Source organism: Haliaeetus leucocephalus, unplaced genomic scaffold (genome assembly GCF_000737465.1).
Source record: "Haliaeetus leucocephalus isolate CR32 unplaced genomic scaffold, Haliaeetus_leucocephalus-4.0 Scaffold973, whole genome shotgun sequence".
NCBI lineage: Eukaryota > Metazoa > Chordata > Aves > Accipitriformes > Accipitridae > Haliaeetus > Haliaeetus leucocephalus.
The window spans coordinates 3500669-3519544 of NW_010973409.1; the positions used below are offsets into that span (position 1 = coordinate 3500669).

The window sequence follows — 18876 nt, forward strand, 5'->3', positions numbered from 1 at the left end:
TACTGCTTTCCTCATCCAGGTATTGCCTCAAATTGCAGCTAGTGCTGGAAATGCTGACATGTAACTTTCTGGATGTTGTGTTTACCATACCCACATTTTAAAGTTACGCAGGGTCGTTCCTATTATATGTGTAGAGAGAAACTAAGTGATAATACCATTCCAGGGGAACTACATTTTCTTTATTATGGTCATATTTTTACCTCTGATGCCACTTAAATCGTTCCTATAAATGGTGCACTCTAATTCTATTTATCCCCTAATGAAAATACCTGAACAATCCCATGCAGGGGCTCAAGGGAGTGTGTGGGTGTATAGGAGAAGTTATCCTCAGACAATTGAATGGTAGAGGAGTAATTTATCTTTTTTCTGAACGATAAGTGTCCTCCATGGATTTACTCTCTTTGATTCTGCAGTTTTAAGAGGGTATCTCATTTTTGTTGAATAAAAGTGCAGGTCAGAAAAATGCAAATTACAGGAAACAGGGAAAAATGGGACTACCTTCTGAAAACTGTAGGAGTACTATAAAAAAGCTTTTGAAAGGTAATGATAAGGAATTTATATTCAATCAGTTTTGGAAGTAAACAACAACAAACTCATCTGTTTATCGACTGCTGAATGCCAAACCATTCTGAATACTGTAAAACAGAATTAAACAAATAAAAAACTCCTTTATACGGTCTCTAAGAAGAAAATGAGGTTATCTATTCAAAGGTGGGAGAAAAAATGATTAGAAGGAAAAGAAGTACACATAAAGCTATGGCTGGCTGTTACTGGATAAGCTTTAGGACTGAAAAAAGACTGTTTATAAAAACCAGGGAAGAGTGAATTAAGATGTATTTCAGTTGAGTGATTGGAGGCAACTGGTTATAGGCAAGATAAATCACTCCTGGATCTCAGAGTGATTTTGAAGACCAGTTTTCCAGCATGATGTAGTCCTAAAATCACTCACTATCTCTCTTTTGCACTGAATGTTCCCCTCTTAGGTCTAAACCCAAGCAGCCACTGCAGCGCTGGCATCCACATGTGTGACTTGCTTAACCTTTGCTGTGAGATTCAGAGACAGGCACGTAAAGGCACCACAGCTCTGAAAGGGCTGGTCCCACAAACACATCTCATGCACTTTCAGACTCCACTGAATTCAGTCGTAATTCTCTCCAAAAACGTTATCAGGAGGAAGAAATGATTCTCCAGTTTTGCATATTAGCACGCAAGGGGTTACAGTGTGCACTCAGGAATTGCTTTCTTCAGCCTGTGTGGGTTCAAACCCTCACCTCCCGTTCCTCATTCCTCCCACTGAAGCCTGGTGACTGTGCAGGGAGAGATGAAAGATTCCCAGAGTCAACAGGAGAATAAACAAAACCAACCCCCTTTTGCTCGGCCAAGACTGGAAACAGGGCTGAGATGCCAGGGCTCTCGTTCCCGCAGTTTTGGGAAGTTCCTTTCAAGCTCTTTCATTTCTTACAAGGGTGCCATCCTGCATGCCTACCTGAGATGAAACTTCTGTCTTCCTCAAATATTCCCCAGGAGTTCTGTTTTAATAAAACTGCGGTGGCACTACCTGAAGTGGAAGAAGTTGTACTGCATACAGAAAAGGTTGTATATATATTAAAAAATATGATGCCCTTTATGATGATGTTCATGTTGCTCAGGAGGGAGTAAGTAGTTCCCATCTCAGTTTGTCAGACTTTATGAGCAATAGATTTGTCTGCTTGAATAGAGAGAATAATAAAAACAAGATCAGGCCTACACTCTTTTAGTCATATTAGAAAAATACTCCAAAACAACCTAAATGAAAAATATCTATAGCTCTGAGTGACACGATGTTCATGCAACAACTTTTACATTAATTAGCATCCTTAAATTTGTTACAGAGTGCACTTCATTTTATCTATACCCAGCACTGAGGCTGCCTTTCTAAGGCAGGGTGGTCCACCTCTGGTTTGTAACTACAGATTTGCAGCATGCACATGAACAACTGCTGAGATACTTAGTGGATTATCACATAAAGTGCATAATAAATGACCAACCACATGATGCTCATTGTTAAAGAGCATGATTTAAATATGTGCCAAGAAATGCACTTTAGCCAGTTCTTAAAAAAACTTGCTCACACCTAATTTTAGTTGGTAAAGAACAGCTATAGTTTATTTTACTGAAGGAAAATATATGTCATCTGCTTGACTTACAGAGAAGTCTGATATGCAAACTACTCTGGGTTTCTGTGGTAAAATGCACCATGTGAGACATAGCTAGCCAAAAGTGCTAATAATTTAAAAGGGATATAATAGCATCCACGTGAGTTAACCTTTAATATTACTGAAAATGAAACAGTATGCCATATGAGTAATTATTAATTATGTTCATGGTAACTATGAAGCTGAGTAACTACTAACACTGTGTCATTGAACAGACTGTTGCAAGGAAAAAAATATTGAATAAGCACAGCAATACTAAACATCTACATTATATAAATGAACTCATTTTGCACACAGATATAATAGCAGAAAAAGTAAAAAGGGACCTTGGTAATCTTTGATATACCTGAGAGGGCAAATAAAAAATTATCCTAAACTGTACAGTTTTCTGAAAATAAAGGAAGAGCAGGAGAGAACAAGGGAAATGGATTACCGTTCGGGTTAGGGACGCTCAGAATAGAAACAATATTGTAAGATGCAAAGCATCAAAAGCTTTCTCTGACAAAGTCAATATGAGTTTTTATAAAATGATTTTCATTTAGTCAGCATAATCTTTCTTACAATTAGTAATTCCATACGGAAAGTCAGCAATAAAGTCCTTTTATAGAGAGGAACATTTTTTTAAGATTTACTGGCCATTTAATTTCTATAAAATAAACCCTCCCTTTCGTAGTTGAAAGCATGCAGGCTGTATTGTCCTACACACACGCCTCTCTGAGCTTGCCAAAGCGCTCCTTCATGTTTGCTTTAATGCAATCCAACTCTTCTCACCTAAATGTGAGTAAGCCTAGCACATAGCAACATACATGAAAACCATCGTATATCACCATGTGACAGACAGTACCCGGCGTTTTACTGTTCTTCCTAACTCTGCTATGCTTCTGTAAGAGGGGAGCTCCGGGCTCTGCTGAGGGAATTGAGGCAGAGGCAAGCACTTCCACGTCCTAAATTTTCTTTTAAGAAACCTGGGCTTTTATTTTTTTTCCTCGCCCAATTTTAATAAGCCTTTGGGTATTTAGGTGCTCCCTACATGAGAAATTCTAGGCAGGTTGACCTCGAAATCGTAGTTTTCTGTCCTAATCACTTCACCTGCTCTTATTCTATAGTAACAATGTACATAAAATTCTTTCTCTCACATCTGTATATGTATCTGTGGGTGTGAAAGAGGACAAGAAAGAACATCGATACATGATGTATTTTTAGATCATGTGTGGATTTTATGCAGTAGTAAAATGTGCGTGATATGGCATAATTACATAGTTTCTGAAACATCCAATAGACACCAGAAGTCCTCTTTCGAAAATGTATTTGACAGGCAGTATGCAAACCACTGCTGCGAGGCAGAACATACTCCCCACAAGATGCCCCTACAGGTCCTTCTGAGGAGCTTCGTGTACTGGGTATTTATAGGAAATAGAAAGAAATTACGAACCACCTAAGTTTTGCAGAGGGAAAACAGGAGGATTTTAGCTGGATAGGGACATTTTCATCAAGACTAAATAAATCAATACAAACTACTGATATAAATTAGTATATTAAAAACAGAGTGAAAAAGAAGGCTATTCATTAGAAGAAATGGCAATTCAATTTGGCAATTACTAGAAGAATTATCAGATAACTGAATTCAAAGGAAACCTCAGAGATTTACACGGTATTGTTCCCATCAGAAGTGACTTTTGCATTTATTCACAATAAAAGGTAGTTATTGATCCTTTCCTCAGCCTGACATGTACCTGCTTGCATCTCTGTCCTCCACTTTACGTCTCTCTGATTCTGTCATTCTGAGAGACGTTAAAGTTTCTAAAGGAGCTGCCTGCGTTTGACCTGTCCCGAGCCCTGCACCGCTGCATGCTGCCCTGTAGGTTCAGTGTTGCCTGAAGATACGGGACCTATGGAATGAACAGAGTTTCACTGCGGGTGGGAACCACACGCTGCGGTTCATGTGCCTGGGAAGAGTCGGGCTGATACTGCTAGCTCTGACACCGGTCTGCTGGTGGGAGGTTGTCCATTTCTCCCTCTCAAAGACTCCCGTGCATCTGATTTCTGCCTGCAGCCACCCAAAGTCTTCGCTCGCTGGGAACGCCTGCTGGCTCCATTTATTGTCATGGATGGAAGGATCCACGGGCTGCTCTCAGCGAGAAGACGTGAATAGCAAGGCCGAGTGAAGAACATGGGAGTGCGGAGGCACAGTGAAGGGTCCGGGGAAGGCAGCGGTGTGGGAGTGCCCCAGGTGAGGGACCACCAGACAGACCATCAGGAGGAGGAGGATGGGGAGGGCAGGAGGCAGCTGAGAAAAGCTGTGAGCAGCACAGCGCTGAGAGCTCATGTGATGTGACAGAGGCTACGAGAGAAGTATGACGAGGCAAATGAACATAAGGGATGACAGGAGACCATCGCATTTGAAGGCTGGTCATACGATGGCAATATCTGGGGGGCAGGGCAAGAGAAGGCAGATTGAAGCCCTACCTGCACCAGGGTTGCAGAGATGGTAAATAGCAATGATCAAATAGGCTGTACTTAAGGTTATTCCGAGTTTGAGCGCTTCAAACGTAAATTGTGTTAATAGTGAGATATGCAAGTTAAAGTGTGGGTCTGCCTTGTAAGGTTCATTTTAACAATTTAGGTTAGAAATACCAAGGAATGCTTATTTTTTCTCATCTACTCTTGTAAGCACTGTTTTTCTATTACACTGCAGATAATAGTGTCCTTAACGGCCAATCACATATAAAATAAGTATGAAAAAGTAGAGTAGAAGCCGGGAACAAAAAGAACTGCCCTCGTACATGAGGCAGAACTTATGAAACAGGTAGAAAGTTTCTACCACAAGAGAAGGATTCCTCATAATGATATTTAGTGCATAGAGATTAGCGCTATATGACAATTACCTATAAAAAAATAGAAGAGATGCTTAATATTGCCATTAAGACCAGATTCTATAGACACTGCATAATATTTACAAAGGAAAAAGACCCTCCTTGCAGTCCAACAGCTGATTTAAAACAGCTAAGCTTTCAAATGCTGAGAACAATTTTTCAGTCAGTTTATAGACATAGCAGATTTACAAGGAGGAAATGGAGTTTTCTGTTATTTTAATTTTGATTTAGGGCTGATTTAGCATGTTGCAGCTTTCAAGTCCTGCAAACCATTTTTCAGTCAGCTGAGATTAAAGTCCCTAGCAAGATTAATTGTAGAGTTGGGATTAAGAGATTTTATAAATCACTCGAATTCAAAAATAAAGCTAGCAGAGTACTAGGATAATGACAGATATATCCATATTGTATCAGCTACAGCTGAATTGAACTGACACTGTAATAGACTGAATGCAGTCAAATATGAGAGTAGAAGTTATTAATAAAGATTATTCTTTATCAAAACGCAGACGCCACCGCAGTGACAATTCCTGAGGGGAAAGTTCTCCTGGAGAGCATTCATTTTTCTACAAACACCTGTATGAAAGACCCTGGTATGGCTTCCTGATTTGTCAAGGCTTCCTGCCCCGGAGGGACAGTATGCAGGATAATGAAATTACTCCCCTTCCTTCAATAATGATAGTGAACATACATAATGATGCAGTGTTAATTTGTTGTTATGGCTAAACTTTAAAGGATCTCAGATCAAAAGTTTGCATACTTGGGTAACTCACCAATTTCTTGTGTGGACTGAGGACAGAAATTGAGCTGAAATTCTTTCTGTCAGATCAGGCTGACTAAAAGATGTGATATCTCCTAGTCATATACACGTGTGTGTGTGTATATAAGTATATATACACATGTGCACCCACAGATTACCCCCTCCCCCCAAGCCAAGAGACATCTATCTATGTGTAGCTATATATCCCATTCAATAGCCCAAAGAAAGAGACAGAGCAAGAGAGAGAGCTTTCCTTTGTTAAAGCCAAGGGGCAAAGTGTCTGAATCCATTAAGGATGAAAGGAAGATAGTTAGCAGGAAAAAGAAATCTCAAAGGTATTTCTAAAAATGGTTGAGGGGTCACTGAGGCACTGGAGAAATGTAAGGTTATTTCCTTGGCAGGCCATCTAAGTATTTTTATTCATTTCTTTAAGTGGCTGCTCTGAACAGGGCACAGCTTTCTCTGTTCTTCAGCCCATGGCACCACAAGGGAGATGCTGTATTTTGGGGCTGAAGTGAAACCTCACCTTGTGACCAAGACTGAAGCCTCAGCAGCATCTGGCCTTTAGCAGAAGGTGAGATCACATCCACATCTACGCCTCGCTTTGTCTGTTCCATACCCTCCTCCTGTCTGGCATCTCATAAAACCAACGTGATACTTAGGATGCAGCTGAAAAGAGAACGGCGATTCTGCAGGCTGCCCGCTTTCTTGCTGATTCAGCCAACTGGGTGCTCAGCTAATTTCCGCAGTGCTACAGAAGCTTCCTCACAGTGGAGGCGAGGAAGTATTTTTAATTGATTAGAGCCTCCCAGAAAGCCAAAGCTAATTTGTCAGTTCTCAGATGAGCTGTTCTAAAAATCATGTTCTCTGGTTGTAGAGATAAACTGGAGTTAGGCAGCGATGGCCCTCCATCACTCCTATTCAGGCTGCATCAGTCACACGTAGATAAACTTTTTTGGGGAAGAACAACTCCCTCCTCTGCATGAGCGTGCTGCAGTTGTGAGTGAAGCCAAATGCCATTGATTTAAAAGGAAAGCAGAGCTGAAAGGGTCAGTAACCTCTGGCTCAGAAAATCTGGAGTCCAGTTTCAAGGCATAAGACAAAGTTCGAAAGACTGAAATAGACTGACTTCAAAGGGGGAAAAAATGAATATCACGACAGCAAATTATACTCTGACTTACCACATGGTATATTCCGTTTTGGTGAAGAATAACTTAGTTTGATATTACGCTTATGGCTTAACTTTAGAGACACTGACAGGTAAGGACAGACAAAAAGAACCAGACAGACAGACCTGCAGGGGAAAGACTGGTTGGTGCAGACTGGAAGGGAAACCTGATGGCAGTGGTGCTTGGCTGTACAAAATGAGGAATGTGAACTGGACCACACAGTATAAATAGAGGATGTAAAGAATAGAGATAAAACTTTAAAATCTTAAGGGGATGTGATGTTGAAGACTACAAAGGTGTAAAAACTGAAGAAATACATAAAAATGAAAGTTTTGGATAGATACTTTTTCTTTGTTTAAACAAAACCTGAATGAATCAGTGATTCAATTTCTTCTACGTGATAAGGTGGGAAAGCAGGTTAACTATCTAGAAGAAATGAAAATTACTTTATACATTCGTTAAAAAAAACCCAAATATAGGCCAAACATCTTTTCTTCACGTGCGAATGTCCTCTCAGATGTTTAATTTTATTTTAGTTAATGTTTTCCAATATGCAGCAAGGTACTAAATGATCAGAATAGGCATCAACATTGTTTATAGAAGGAATCTGGATCCTTTAGAAAACATAGAGAACTTTGTATAATACAAACCAAACAATGGTTACACCACAAATGTATTTTAATTATAATAATAAAAATAAAAGATATTTATCCAGAATCCACTTTCAATATATTTTTCTTATTTTAAAAATTATTTTACCCTTCCCAACATCCATGTGCAACATACACATGCACGATAACAGAGTCCATAACATCTGAGCATAGATAAGGAAAAGGGATTGTGGAAATCTTTCTGCAGATTTTAATACACTTTGGATTAGGCCCTTTAACAGTAACTATGTTAACTGATATGGGCATTTGCCTTTGGAACCTCAGGCTGGGTCAAGTAATTGCATCTGGGAAATACAGTTTCTGTTTCTTCCCAGGTCTTTTGCGGTCACATTTTTGGAAGATCAATTTTGACAGTACTCATGTAAATGTTTCCTTACTTCATAGTAAAAGAGGGATGAAAATGGCCCACAGAAATCTCAGGAGTAATGTATGAATTCAATCATAGTGAGAAATGTGAATTAGACCCTTTCTGCTATGTACTTACAGGGAGGTAATCTTGCCAACACTCAGGAATACATTTTATGTCTTTCTCAGTACATTCCACAGTCTTGTACTTTATCTCTAGATTTTTTAAGATGATAAGGAGTGGGACTATACTCAGAAAAAAATCTAGGATGATCTGTTCCCATAACCCTAGGACCCATGATTTTGAGAACAGCACCAAGTATCACAAATCTTGTGGTGAAGTAGAAGAGATGTCAACACGCAGTGACACAGATAGCACCGTATTGTGAGGCCATATGTTACGTTCCACATACTCACTACCCTTCTTTTGCTAGAAACAAGTGTGTGGAGAACATATTTAACCACCATTTTCCAACACTACCAACTGGTAGCAGCTTCCTTATGACAAGCAGTCATCTTCCCACGCTGCTTTATTCAAGGGATTTCCCAAACTATTTTACCTCTGAATCAGTTTCACAGGGTCTGGAAAATAGGTGTAATGAAATAGCAACCGTTTGAGAGATCCTACAGCACGGCTGAAAATAGGGGTCATTTACAACAGTGGACAAAGTAAATAGAATAAGAATCCATGTGTACAAAATACGCTAGCAACATAGTCGGTCATATCTGACATTAGTCACCTGTGCACATGTACTCATTACTTTCTTTCAGATAACAATTTCCGTCATCATAAATACTGGCCTTTTAGTAATACAATATGGCATCATCAGCTCTCTCATCCTTTATCAAGCAGTACATTTTCGTGTGATTTATATGCACACGTTTCTTACAATGACAACTGGCATCAAGATAAAGGCAGACAAAAAGATCTGTTACAAAGCAGGACAAGAACCACCTCTTTGCTTGATATTTCATTAATAAGCAATGCACAGCTGAATTACTGATATCTCAAAATAATACAGTCACCAAACATAACTGAGTGTGGATTGAAAAAATCTTTACCTCGTGGTGAAACAGCAAACTGGACCTTCACCTTCTCTTTTAAAAGGATGCCTATTGCATATATTGCCTCAAGACTTAACAGATTCAACAGAGAGAATGACAAAAGACATCCCTCCAACTTGTATTTCACATCTAGTTCTTCACATATTAGGTTTGGATCTCTTAGAGAACTTCAAGCTCCATTTTATACTCAATAAATCCAGCTGGTGGATATGCCAATATCCCCTAAATAATATAATTTTAATTTGCTGGTGGACTGAATGTAACCATTGCATTACAGCTACTACAAAGAGACTAAGCCCAGCAAAGAAGCAAACAAAAGGGTCCTGTTAAGACAGACCTTGTATAGCAAGTAAGAAGTCTGGACTGGCCTGGGCTGGGTGGGAGGCAGGAAGACTAGGGCATCACCCCAGCTCAGCGTGCCCAAAGCTTTAGCTAACTGAAGGAGAAGTTATAAAGTTTCAAATTCTTTCTTCACTGTGTAATCACAGTTACCTAATCAGAAAATGTGCAGTCAGCAAGGTGTACAACCCCTGTAAGACTTGTCATTGACCTCAAAGCTTCCCTAAACTGGAACTCTAAAATTGGGAAACAAAGTTAGACTACCTCTAATACTGCTATACTGACCCATCTTTAGGTGACTGGCTGGGAAAGTCCTATTTACAGAATGACAAGTACTTTGAATTCACATCTCTCATTCTTTTATTAAAACTTTTCCTGATAATATCAATGTTAACTACTATAAACATTACTACTGTGGCATTAAAATTCTGTTTAGAAAGACCTCTCTTTCAATAGTATACTCATGGTAATCAAATAGGAATCAGCTACTCTCTCTTTTAATGCAATACTTTTCTATTATAGACCAGTGTGGCATACCAACCCTTTCACAAATATGTCAAAAAGAAGGTAAATATTTTTGCTCCCATAGCTCCTCCTGGGGAGCTGTTCTAGACCCTCACTCTCCACACTGGCAAGGTGCACAATTCACCTCTTTTCACTTTGTTTCATAAAAGACAGGCATCAATTTACTTGATTCTATTAACAGCCCTGTGGGGTAAATTTTCCCAGTTTCTGTTCCTGTTAGCGAACACGTATGTTAAGAATTGCATTCAGTCTTCCAGATAAGGTCTTGCAAGTGTCTTTATATGACATTTGTAATTCCTTATCTCTACAGGTGATGCCAGAGGATGCATCTTAGGAGTGTATTTGCTTTTTTTATAGATGCATTAGATGGGTGGTTTGTAATAATCCTGTGATCACCCAATAAAGCCTCATTTTGACACCCTCCCTCAATTACTGCTACTGGTTATCGATGCCACTCTGCACTACCGCAATTCATCCCATTTCTGTTTTTCCAGTCTTCAGAATCACTAGATTTTTTTCTGTTTGACATTCTGAGCCTATTCGACCATGGTAATGACTGGCCACCTTCGTGTTGTTAGTACAGTTCTACGTCTGTGGTTAGCGTCATTATTGACAGCATTAGAAAATGAATCTGTAAGGAATTCTGTAAATCTCTGTCTTTCACTCCAGTTTCTTGCCTTTGCTGCTGTATTTCCACATTATTCTAGAAAACTGATGTAAAGCAATTACTTATAACTTCATGAACAATAGTGTATCTTGCACCTGCAGAAGTAATTTATACGGGGTACTGCAAAAGGTGCATATTTTTGTCAGACTGCCACAGACCCCTGATGAATGATATGGGTCAATAGGAAAGATTAAATATCTCCAGCTGCTTATAAAGGGGTACAACTCCAATATAAATGCTTTCATATTAGAAACAAATCCAAATCAAACAAATAACTGCTGGAAATTATGCAACCATTTGCTAAATAAATCCGTATCCATCCAGCTATACCAGCAACATGCAGGCAAATTTTAGGCAGTTATTTAAATTCTTCACATCCAAATACTCAGTTTAAATATTCATTATTGCCTTGAAAGTTTTACAGTTCATCCTACAATGATATGCCAACATACACATTAAAAAATATCATGAGGACTCCTATCAGACTTTTAATATCCTCCTACTAACCTTAGGTGGTTTAAAAGGATAATCCGGTGAAAAGGTAATGTCAAGGAAGAAAACTCCACCTTCATATACAGACCCTGGAGGCCCCAGTATAGTTGACCTCCATTCATAAATGTTGTCTCCTTTGGGTCCAGCACTAAAATAGAAAACAAAAATATAACATAATAACAACATACAATCAAGAATATACTGCATCAGTTACACTCTACTAGTAGTATCACTGGTTTTGCAGTAACACTACAAGTTGAAATTGTGTATCATCACATTCATTAAGTTAGTCCTGGATAAAACATGTAACTGGTGTCCTAAGCTCTGTCAGCGAAGTGATATATTCAGCCAGGATGAAGTATTAAAATCACATTATAAATTATTCAAATAAGCACAGAAAAATTCCCGACTGTCTTATGTCAAATATTTTAGTGGGCAGATGTGAAGTATTTACAGTGCAAGGATACAGAGACTTTGCTGAGATGTCTTGTCACTGTCTTGCCTCACAAGCCATCCTATTTTCACTTATCTCCTCATCCACCTACCTCATCAGTCAGTAGCAGTATAATTACACATTATTATTATACAGCACAGACTGTACTAAAGACTGAGCAGGGTACAAACGACCTTGCAGCTGCACTTTCTAAGTTACTAACCCAAGGTCTCCAGTCACTAGTACAGAAGGCTGCTTTACTCTGCAATTGTTACCCTACCTTAAAAATATTATAAACAGGAAGTGGGTTAAACTGTTGGATTATGTTAATTCAAAGTCCTCGTTTAAAAACACAGTACTGCAACAATATTTAAAATGTACAAACCATAATCCTGTATGTGAAACAAGAAAAATCTCTCACCCACACAGTCAGTTCCTGACGAAATCAAATTAAAAACTAATAAAAGTTCTTGGACATGACTCTTCCAAAAGCCAACACAGCCTTCTTTCATACAACATAATGCTTGTCCATAGAAATACATATTTTACTCAGGGTGGCCTCTTAAGGAATATGAAGATTTCTTTTTTGGTTCCCAGCCTGCTGATACCAGTCACTGATACAGGACCTGAATTTTAATTAGGATCATTTGGGATGGTGACTTCTAGATATCCGATTAATATTTTTCAGAGGAAGGCAGTGCTGGTAGATATTTCAAATAAGTGACGTGGTATTGTCTTAAGGCATTTCTTGTGAAACAATTCTTGTTATGTTTGCAATAAAGATTTCCACAGCATGCAGGAGTTTGTGAAATAACCCTGTGTGTAGAACAGATGAAAGCTCTTGGCTATGCTCCATGCCTCACAATGTACCCAAGGCATACAATTATTATACGACATCATGTCATGTTCACTGCTCAACTATTCATTTTGTTCACTGAAAGTTAATAAAACCCTCTTTCACCTGAAATTCCTTGGGCTCCCTTCATTAAAACTTCTGACTGCATGATTCCCTGCATATAACTGCGTGACTTAGTACTGCACAGTGTACTTCATTAGTCATGGTACCTACATCAATTTTCTATAATAGCTGTTAATGCTTCTTGGCTTTCCAAACTACATGCTTTCTTAACAAAAATGGGTTACAGAGACTATAACATTATGGAACATTCATTTTCTATTGGCCATAGTAACAAAACTAGCAATTGTTTTAAAGATAAAATCTGGCTTTTTAAGTGTCACAATAGCAGAAGTGTTGCCATCCATATTTCACAGTGTCTATAATACATCAGGTTGCTAGCTGCCAAACAAATTTAATTTACCCAGTTCTCAGTTTGCATTAACCTTTGAATAATAAAGCACAGCTGAGACTGCTGTAAGAAACAAACCAGAGAATGAATAATTAAAAACATCTCCACTGCCTTTAGAAAGACCAATCCCGAGTCAACAGGGAAGGTTTAATTGTGACTGAACTAGGCATTAAGGGGCTAATTGAACTCTTTATAAGCCCAAATGAATGTGGTCCTACATCAGTGCTATGGTATACAAGGTTCACAGAAAGTAAAACCCTTAAAAAAAATAATCAGACAATTAGTTCAAATGGAAAAGGGGCAGTCTAAAACGTACATGAAAAAAAGCCCATAATATGTGAAGGAAATCCTTTCCCATTTTCTGTAGAGAAATGTTCTAATGCTTGGAGAAGCAATGACTCAGGTGACGCCAGCAGGTTAAAATGGAAGCGATATAAACGTCGATCCCAGAGAAATGGTTGGAAAAAGCAAGTAACAAAAGCAAGCCCTGTCTTTTTTAGACCTTATTTAGCCAGGAGGGGATGGTTGGGCCCTTTCCGGGTTTGAGCGAGGCTCACTTTTTTGATCAGAACTCTCTCTGATAGTGGCATTTTCATAAGGCATATTATTTTTATTTGTTTTGCCTATTTATTTAATTGCATTAACATTTGAAATGAGCAGTCATTAATTAGAATAGTTGGAAAATGCTCCATCTGCCAGTTGAACTGTTTCGGCACGTCCAGCTACAAGCCCAGCCTGATCACATTCTGAGGATGCTGATTAACATTAATTGAAGGTTTTCTTTGCAAATGAGAGATGAAGCTTTATTAAGTATTATTATTAATTTGAAGAATAGCTTGAATTGTATGGAGTGTGGGAAGACTGCTGCTATCGATGCTGCCTGTTAGAGTGCTTGCTGGCAGTGAGGTTGTTCAGCCGGTGTAAAATACCAATCCATGTGCACTGGCAACAGCTGGTATTAAGGGCAACAGCATGCACAAGCATAACGTTTTTTCACTTGCACATTAATAATACAGAAAGTTTGACAGGTGTATTATCTTTGTTTTCCTTCTTTCCTAATTGTTAAGCCTTTTATTTATCCACATTATTGGCAACAAGAACGACGACTCATCAGGCTTCACCAGAGAAAACTCCCATATGTGCAAGACCTCAGCCAGAGCCTTATTCTATAAGGTTTATAATGCAAGAGGATTTAATTGCCCTTCTCTCTACATGGATATCTGCCCGGCACACTGAAGCCCAAATGTTTTACATTCAGTATGATTTATATTCCAGCTCTATTAATGTTACTGGCAACCAAACCACAGATCTCAAAGAAAGCACACCAAACATCTCAGTGCCTGAAGTTCTGTTATCTTTGGAAGGACAGATTCAGATGTGCACCCGCCCGGCAAAGGGCAGGCTAAATCTGTCTTGAACTCAACTGACCGAGGGCCGGAGCAGAGGCGTGCTGTCTGCTACTAACTCACTGCTAAATCAGTCGGCTTCAGGGCAGAAATAACGGTGGCGGTGGCAGCTCCGCGTGGAAGTGGCTGAACAATAAGGATAAGGCGGTCAGGAGAAGGACAGGTCTGCTGTCAGACCAGCAGCACAGCCTCCCGGTTTGAGCCCTGGCGCGGGCACTCCCCACGCTGCCAGCATGATCGCCCAGGTGGAATTTGTAGCATGGGACCAAGGAGGTGCAGCTGAGCATAAAGGCCCTGGAGACTCGAAGTTACCAATGGCTTGGCAAGAGCTAGCTCTCTGCTGTCACTATGCCCCCATAGCTGATGAGACGCTGCACAGAATATGGCCTGGTTTACCTGCTGCGGAGGCCTTGCTCACTGGAAGAGCTGGGGTGGATGGACATGGAGCCAGCCTTCTTCCTCTTCCAGAATGTGACATCAGTATGGGTGTATGAAATTCACGACAAAGGAGTCAAGACGTGTAAAATAGTCTCCTTTGCATTTCACTCTCCTTACGTATTTCAGTTCTGCCACTGCTTCCCACATACATACTTGCAGGTGAAATGTATGCACATCAGTTACAGTTAGTAGCAAAATACTTTAAATGCTACTATAACTGAATTCATTTTGCTTTAAATATGCTTAACGCGCTGAGTACTTTCTATTCCCTCAACATGTTTTAGGCAGGCAGTCACTTGAAAGTAGTGCTGCTAAAAACTGCTTGGCCAGTACAATCCATTATAAACACCAAGCCTTCCCTGCATTTAGAATATCTTGAAATATTAAAATTTAAAATGATGTATTAGGACAGTTGTGTGAGAACAACAGCATCTATGAGACATACTAGATGAAAACCTATCTGGAGAAATTATGAAAGTACAGTTGATTTTTAGTTTTATCGGAGCTGAAATTTGTATAAAAATTTATTCAACTTCCAGAGAATAACCCAAAAAATAAAAATGCAGAAATTCAAAGAAACAACAGTATCCCATGTTTATCAAGGAGTCATATGGAATAAATAAGTCAAAATAATATTATTATTTTCTAATCTAACTTAAGTTTCTTGATGAGGGATCCCCTACTTCCCCAGAGCCTATAACTGGAGGTAGCATAACCTTATACTGTAGAAAATGAGGGCTAGTTCAATGTCTTCCCTCCCATTCTTGGTCTCTGAATCTTGCTGGTATCCACATTTAAAGTGTAACGGTACTCTTTAACACAAGGGAAAGGCAAGTCTATAGCACAAACCAAGGAAGTAAGAAAAGGAATTGTAACTTAAATTGCCTTCTAGTTCCGATACGCTAATGGTGTGTGTGGGGAAGCAATCAGGCCAAATAAAACAGGAAAGCGAGACAGCTGGGAGGCCTTCCCATTCCTCAGGACTCAGAAAGAAATGGAAAGATTCTTCTGGACTGGGTGAGTTTAAGTTAATTTTTATCCTCATCCTTTATTGCAGGTCAGAATAAAGCAGGACCAGGATATTATACAAACTTTGTCCACAAAGTTACTTTCCATGGCATTGTCTATGGCAATTCATTCTTATTACCGCATTACCTAATCTAAATTGCCTTAGCACACAGAAAACCACATCAGAACTGGGGTACTCCTGCACTAGGTGCAGTCCATGGAGGATGTAGACTCTCTCAACTAACTTCAGTAACATATGGCAGCAGAAAGCAGAGGGGTACACCCAAGTCTCTTCCTTTCCTTTTATTACAGAAAGCCTTGGCTTTACTATTTAAGAGATTACCCTCCGAGGAGAGAAGCTCACCACAGAATTATCTCCATTTATAAGACATACAACAGTTTTTCTTACAATCCTGTTTCTTGCACATCTAACAGTTATGCTGGAGAAGATCCTGCCTCTAGCTGCCCTCCGTGAATGCTTCTGGGAAGCCAGTTGCCCAGCCAGCAAAGTGGGTACAAAAGTATTGGAAGATCGGCAAAATAATTTAAGAGCACAGCTGGTGAGGGAAGAGGATGGATGTGACAAAACAGAAGACTGCAGATTCAGTTTTCAGTCTCTTGAGAAGCTCATACAAATCTCATTAAAATAAACCCAGTACATACCTCTGCTCTCTGTTTTGAATATGCTGCCGGTACCGAAACTGGTCCTAAGCAAAAGCATTGCTTTGGTCTGTACCACAGATGGGGGCTGTCCCCGTGCCTGGGGACAGCCGCGAGACCAGCAGTGGGGCTGTGCTGGCAAAGCGGTTGCTGGGTAATCTCAGACTGGAAGAAGTCAGCCAGCAGGAGCTATGCTGACGCTAACATCACCCGGTGACTCAGACCCACCTGCGCACCCAGCCCAGCCCCGTCCAACAAAATGCAAAAACAGAGCCATTGAGGAGCATTGGCATCACAGCTCCGTGAGCAACCGGAGTTCTCAGCCCGCCTTTCCCACTGTTGTGTGCCAGTGGCTTTGGAACAGATACAGACAGTGCCAGCAGCACGGGTCACCTGCTGAATTTCTTCTGCTCTTCTCCCAGTTCTCTCCCCTCTCCATTCTGGAAGCCCACCTGATCCACCACATCTTGAGCCTTCACCCTTTCTCTTCCCTTGTTACTGACAGTTCTTCTTTGTAGAACCTGTATTTTCTATCTTCTGCTTGAGGGTGGTTTCCCTCCCACCCCCACTCTGTACGGTGATAATTCATTGCTCCTTCTTCACGGTGCACGGAGGATCCTTCTTCCCTTCAGGTACATGCAGAACCCCCTCCCCTCGATGTCCCCTTTCTTTTTCTCTCATCAACAGCCATCAACACATCCTGCTATTTTTCACCTTTCTCCAGAAAGGAGGAGGGGGTGGAAAATAGTGCAGGGGGATTTTATTACAGTACAGCAGTTACTCATTTTGTTTCTTTCCTTCCCTGTTGCCCTTCTTCTGAGATGTAGAAAATGAAGAGCAAGCAAGCAGAGGGGGTGCTGCAGCAACAGCGGCATAGGGAAGGGAAAGGGAGTCACAGCTGCCTACCCAGATGCTACAGTGATATCAGTAGGTACTTTTATAAATGTATGTAATAAACAGTTGCCACAGCAGCCAAAGGAATACGCTTCTACAAAACAAAACCAAAGAGATAGTAGCTAGCACTGAGACTGCCTGTGGCAATGGGCACAGTTGTATGGTTAATAACACCTCTGCTATGAATAAAATTAGCAGGCTAGCCTCTAAGAAGTAAAATCAAAGAACAATTAAAGAAATAAACCCCTTCAGAATTAGAGATAAGTGCTTAGTTCGGCTATAATATCAATGACTTAAACTCTCATCAAGAAATAAACCCTCCCCAAATTTGTACCTTTGGAATGCATAACCTTTTCTTCATTTCCTTTTTTTTCCTGAAGATCTGCTGAAAACTCCTAAAATCTTCTTTCCTTTTTTTTTACATTTATCCTCATCTCAATTCCTTCATCTAGATGGTGCAAAAAGTGCCATTATCAAAATACTGGAAGATGCTCATGGTTTTTACTCGTTATTATCTAGACCAAAGTTAGAAATTCTTCAGCATTAAATCTGAGGCCCAAGAAATCTGAATTACTCTAAGAAAATTAACAATATATATACATTTTTAAATAGTTGTTCATTTTACTTTAACTAGACACTATATGTAGTGAAAAAGCTTGGCTTTCCATGATCTAACACTGAAATTTGCGTCTATGCTAGATCCAATATTTTTGGTCACCCTGCAATATTACTGGGAATTTATGTTTTACATGTGTTGGAGTATCAGCATAATTAGATGAAATAAGCACGATTTTTGGGTAGGTATCTTTCATTAGACTTAATTATTCATAATGGAAACCGAGGGTGAAGCAACCGGGCCACTTGTAACCCAGAAAGGCTTTGGCAGAAAGAGAAACTTCAGAAAAATCCCTTACACCACTTAGTTTCCATTACAGTGAGAGAATTCAGCTGAAAAATTTGGATCAGACTTTCTTCCAGTTCTTCCAGTTTTCTGATTGAGACCATCTTTCCAAAGAAACTTTTTTAAAAAAAGTACTTTTAGGCAAGCGGTAAGGGAAGGAGGATATTAAGACATTTTTCTAACTCATGCTACAATTCTTTCAAAGTGGTTAAATCCTGCTTTTATCAAGTACTTTTTATTGAAGCCAGTTACCATTTTCATCTACACTTTGGAACCAATATGTTTGTGGTAAATGAGATTGTAAAAATATCTAGGAAAACCGATCCCAATGAGCTGTCAAAGGAGCCGCAACATATTACAGGACAACACAAGATATTGCTCCTTATGCTTATTGAGAGCAACTGAATTCAGTACAGTACGGCATTTTTTCCTTGTGAATTTTCTCTAGTTTTAGCATGGTGTTTCTAGAGGTCCATTTATCACCCAAAGCGATATGCAGTTTAACTCTGAGACCTCTGCTGCTTCCTTGCAGCAAACCTGCAGCACACCAGGTCAGTGTGCTGAAATTCTGTATGAGCCAAATCCTTTTTTTCTTGTGATTAACTTTCTCTGCCCTCCTGTCACTGGAGCCATTAAAAATTATTGGCTGAAGCTGCTGAAGCTGTGTTGTGTTTAAAATTAGTAAGTTTTGGCCACAGTAAAAATAACAAAAAGATTAAGACCAAAGCGAA

General features: G+C 39.7%; 1 protein-coding gene across 1 annotated transcript in view; it reads right to left on the reverse strand.

The window, feature by feature from the left end:
- Positions 1-18876, reverse strand: part of UBE2E2 (ubiquitin-conjugating enzyme E2E 2) — a 215327-nt gene that overhangs the window by 27678 nt on the left and 168773 nt on the right. The window contains exon 3 of the mRNA XM_010584374.1: positions 11114-11246. Coding sequence (XP_010582676.1) covers positions 11114-11246 — 133 coding nt within the window. The remainder of the gene's footprint in view (positions 1-11113; positions 11247-18876) is intronic.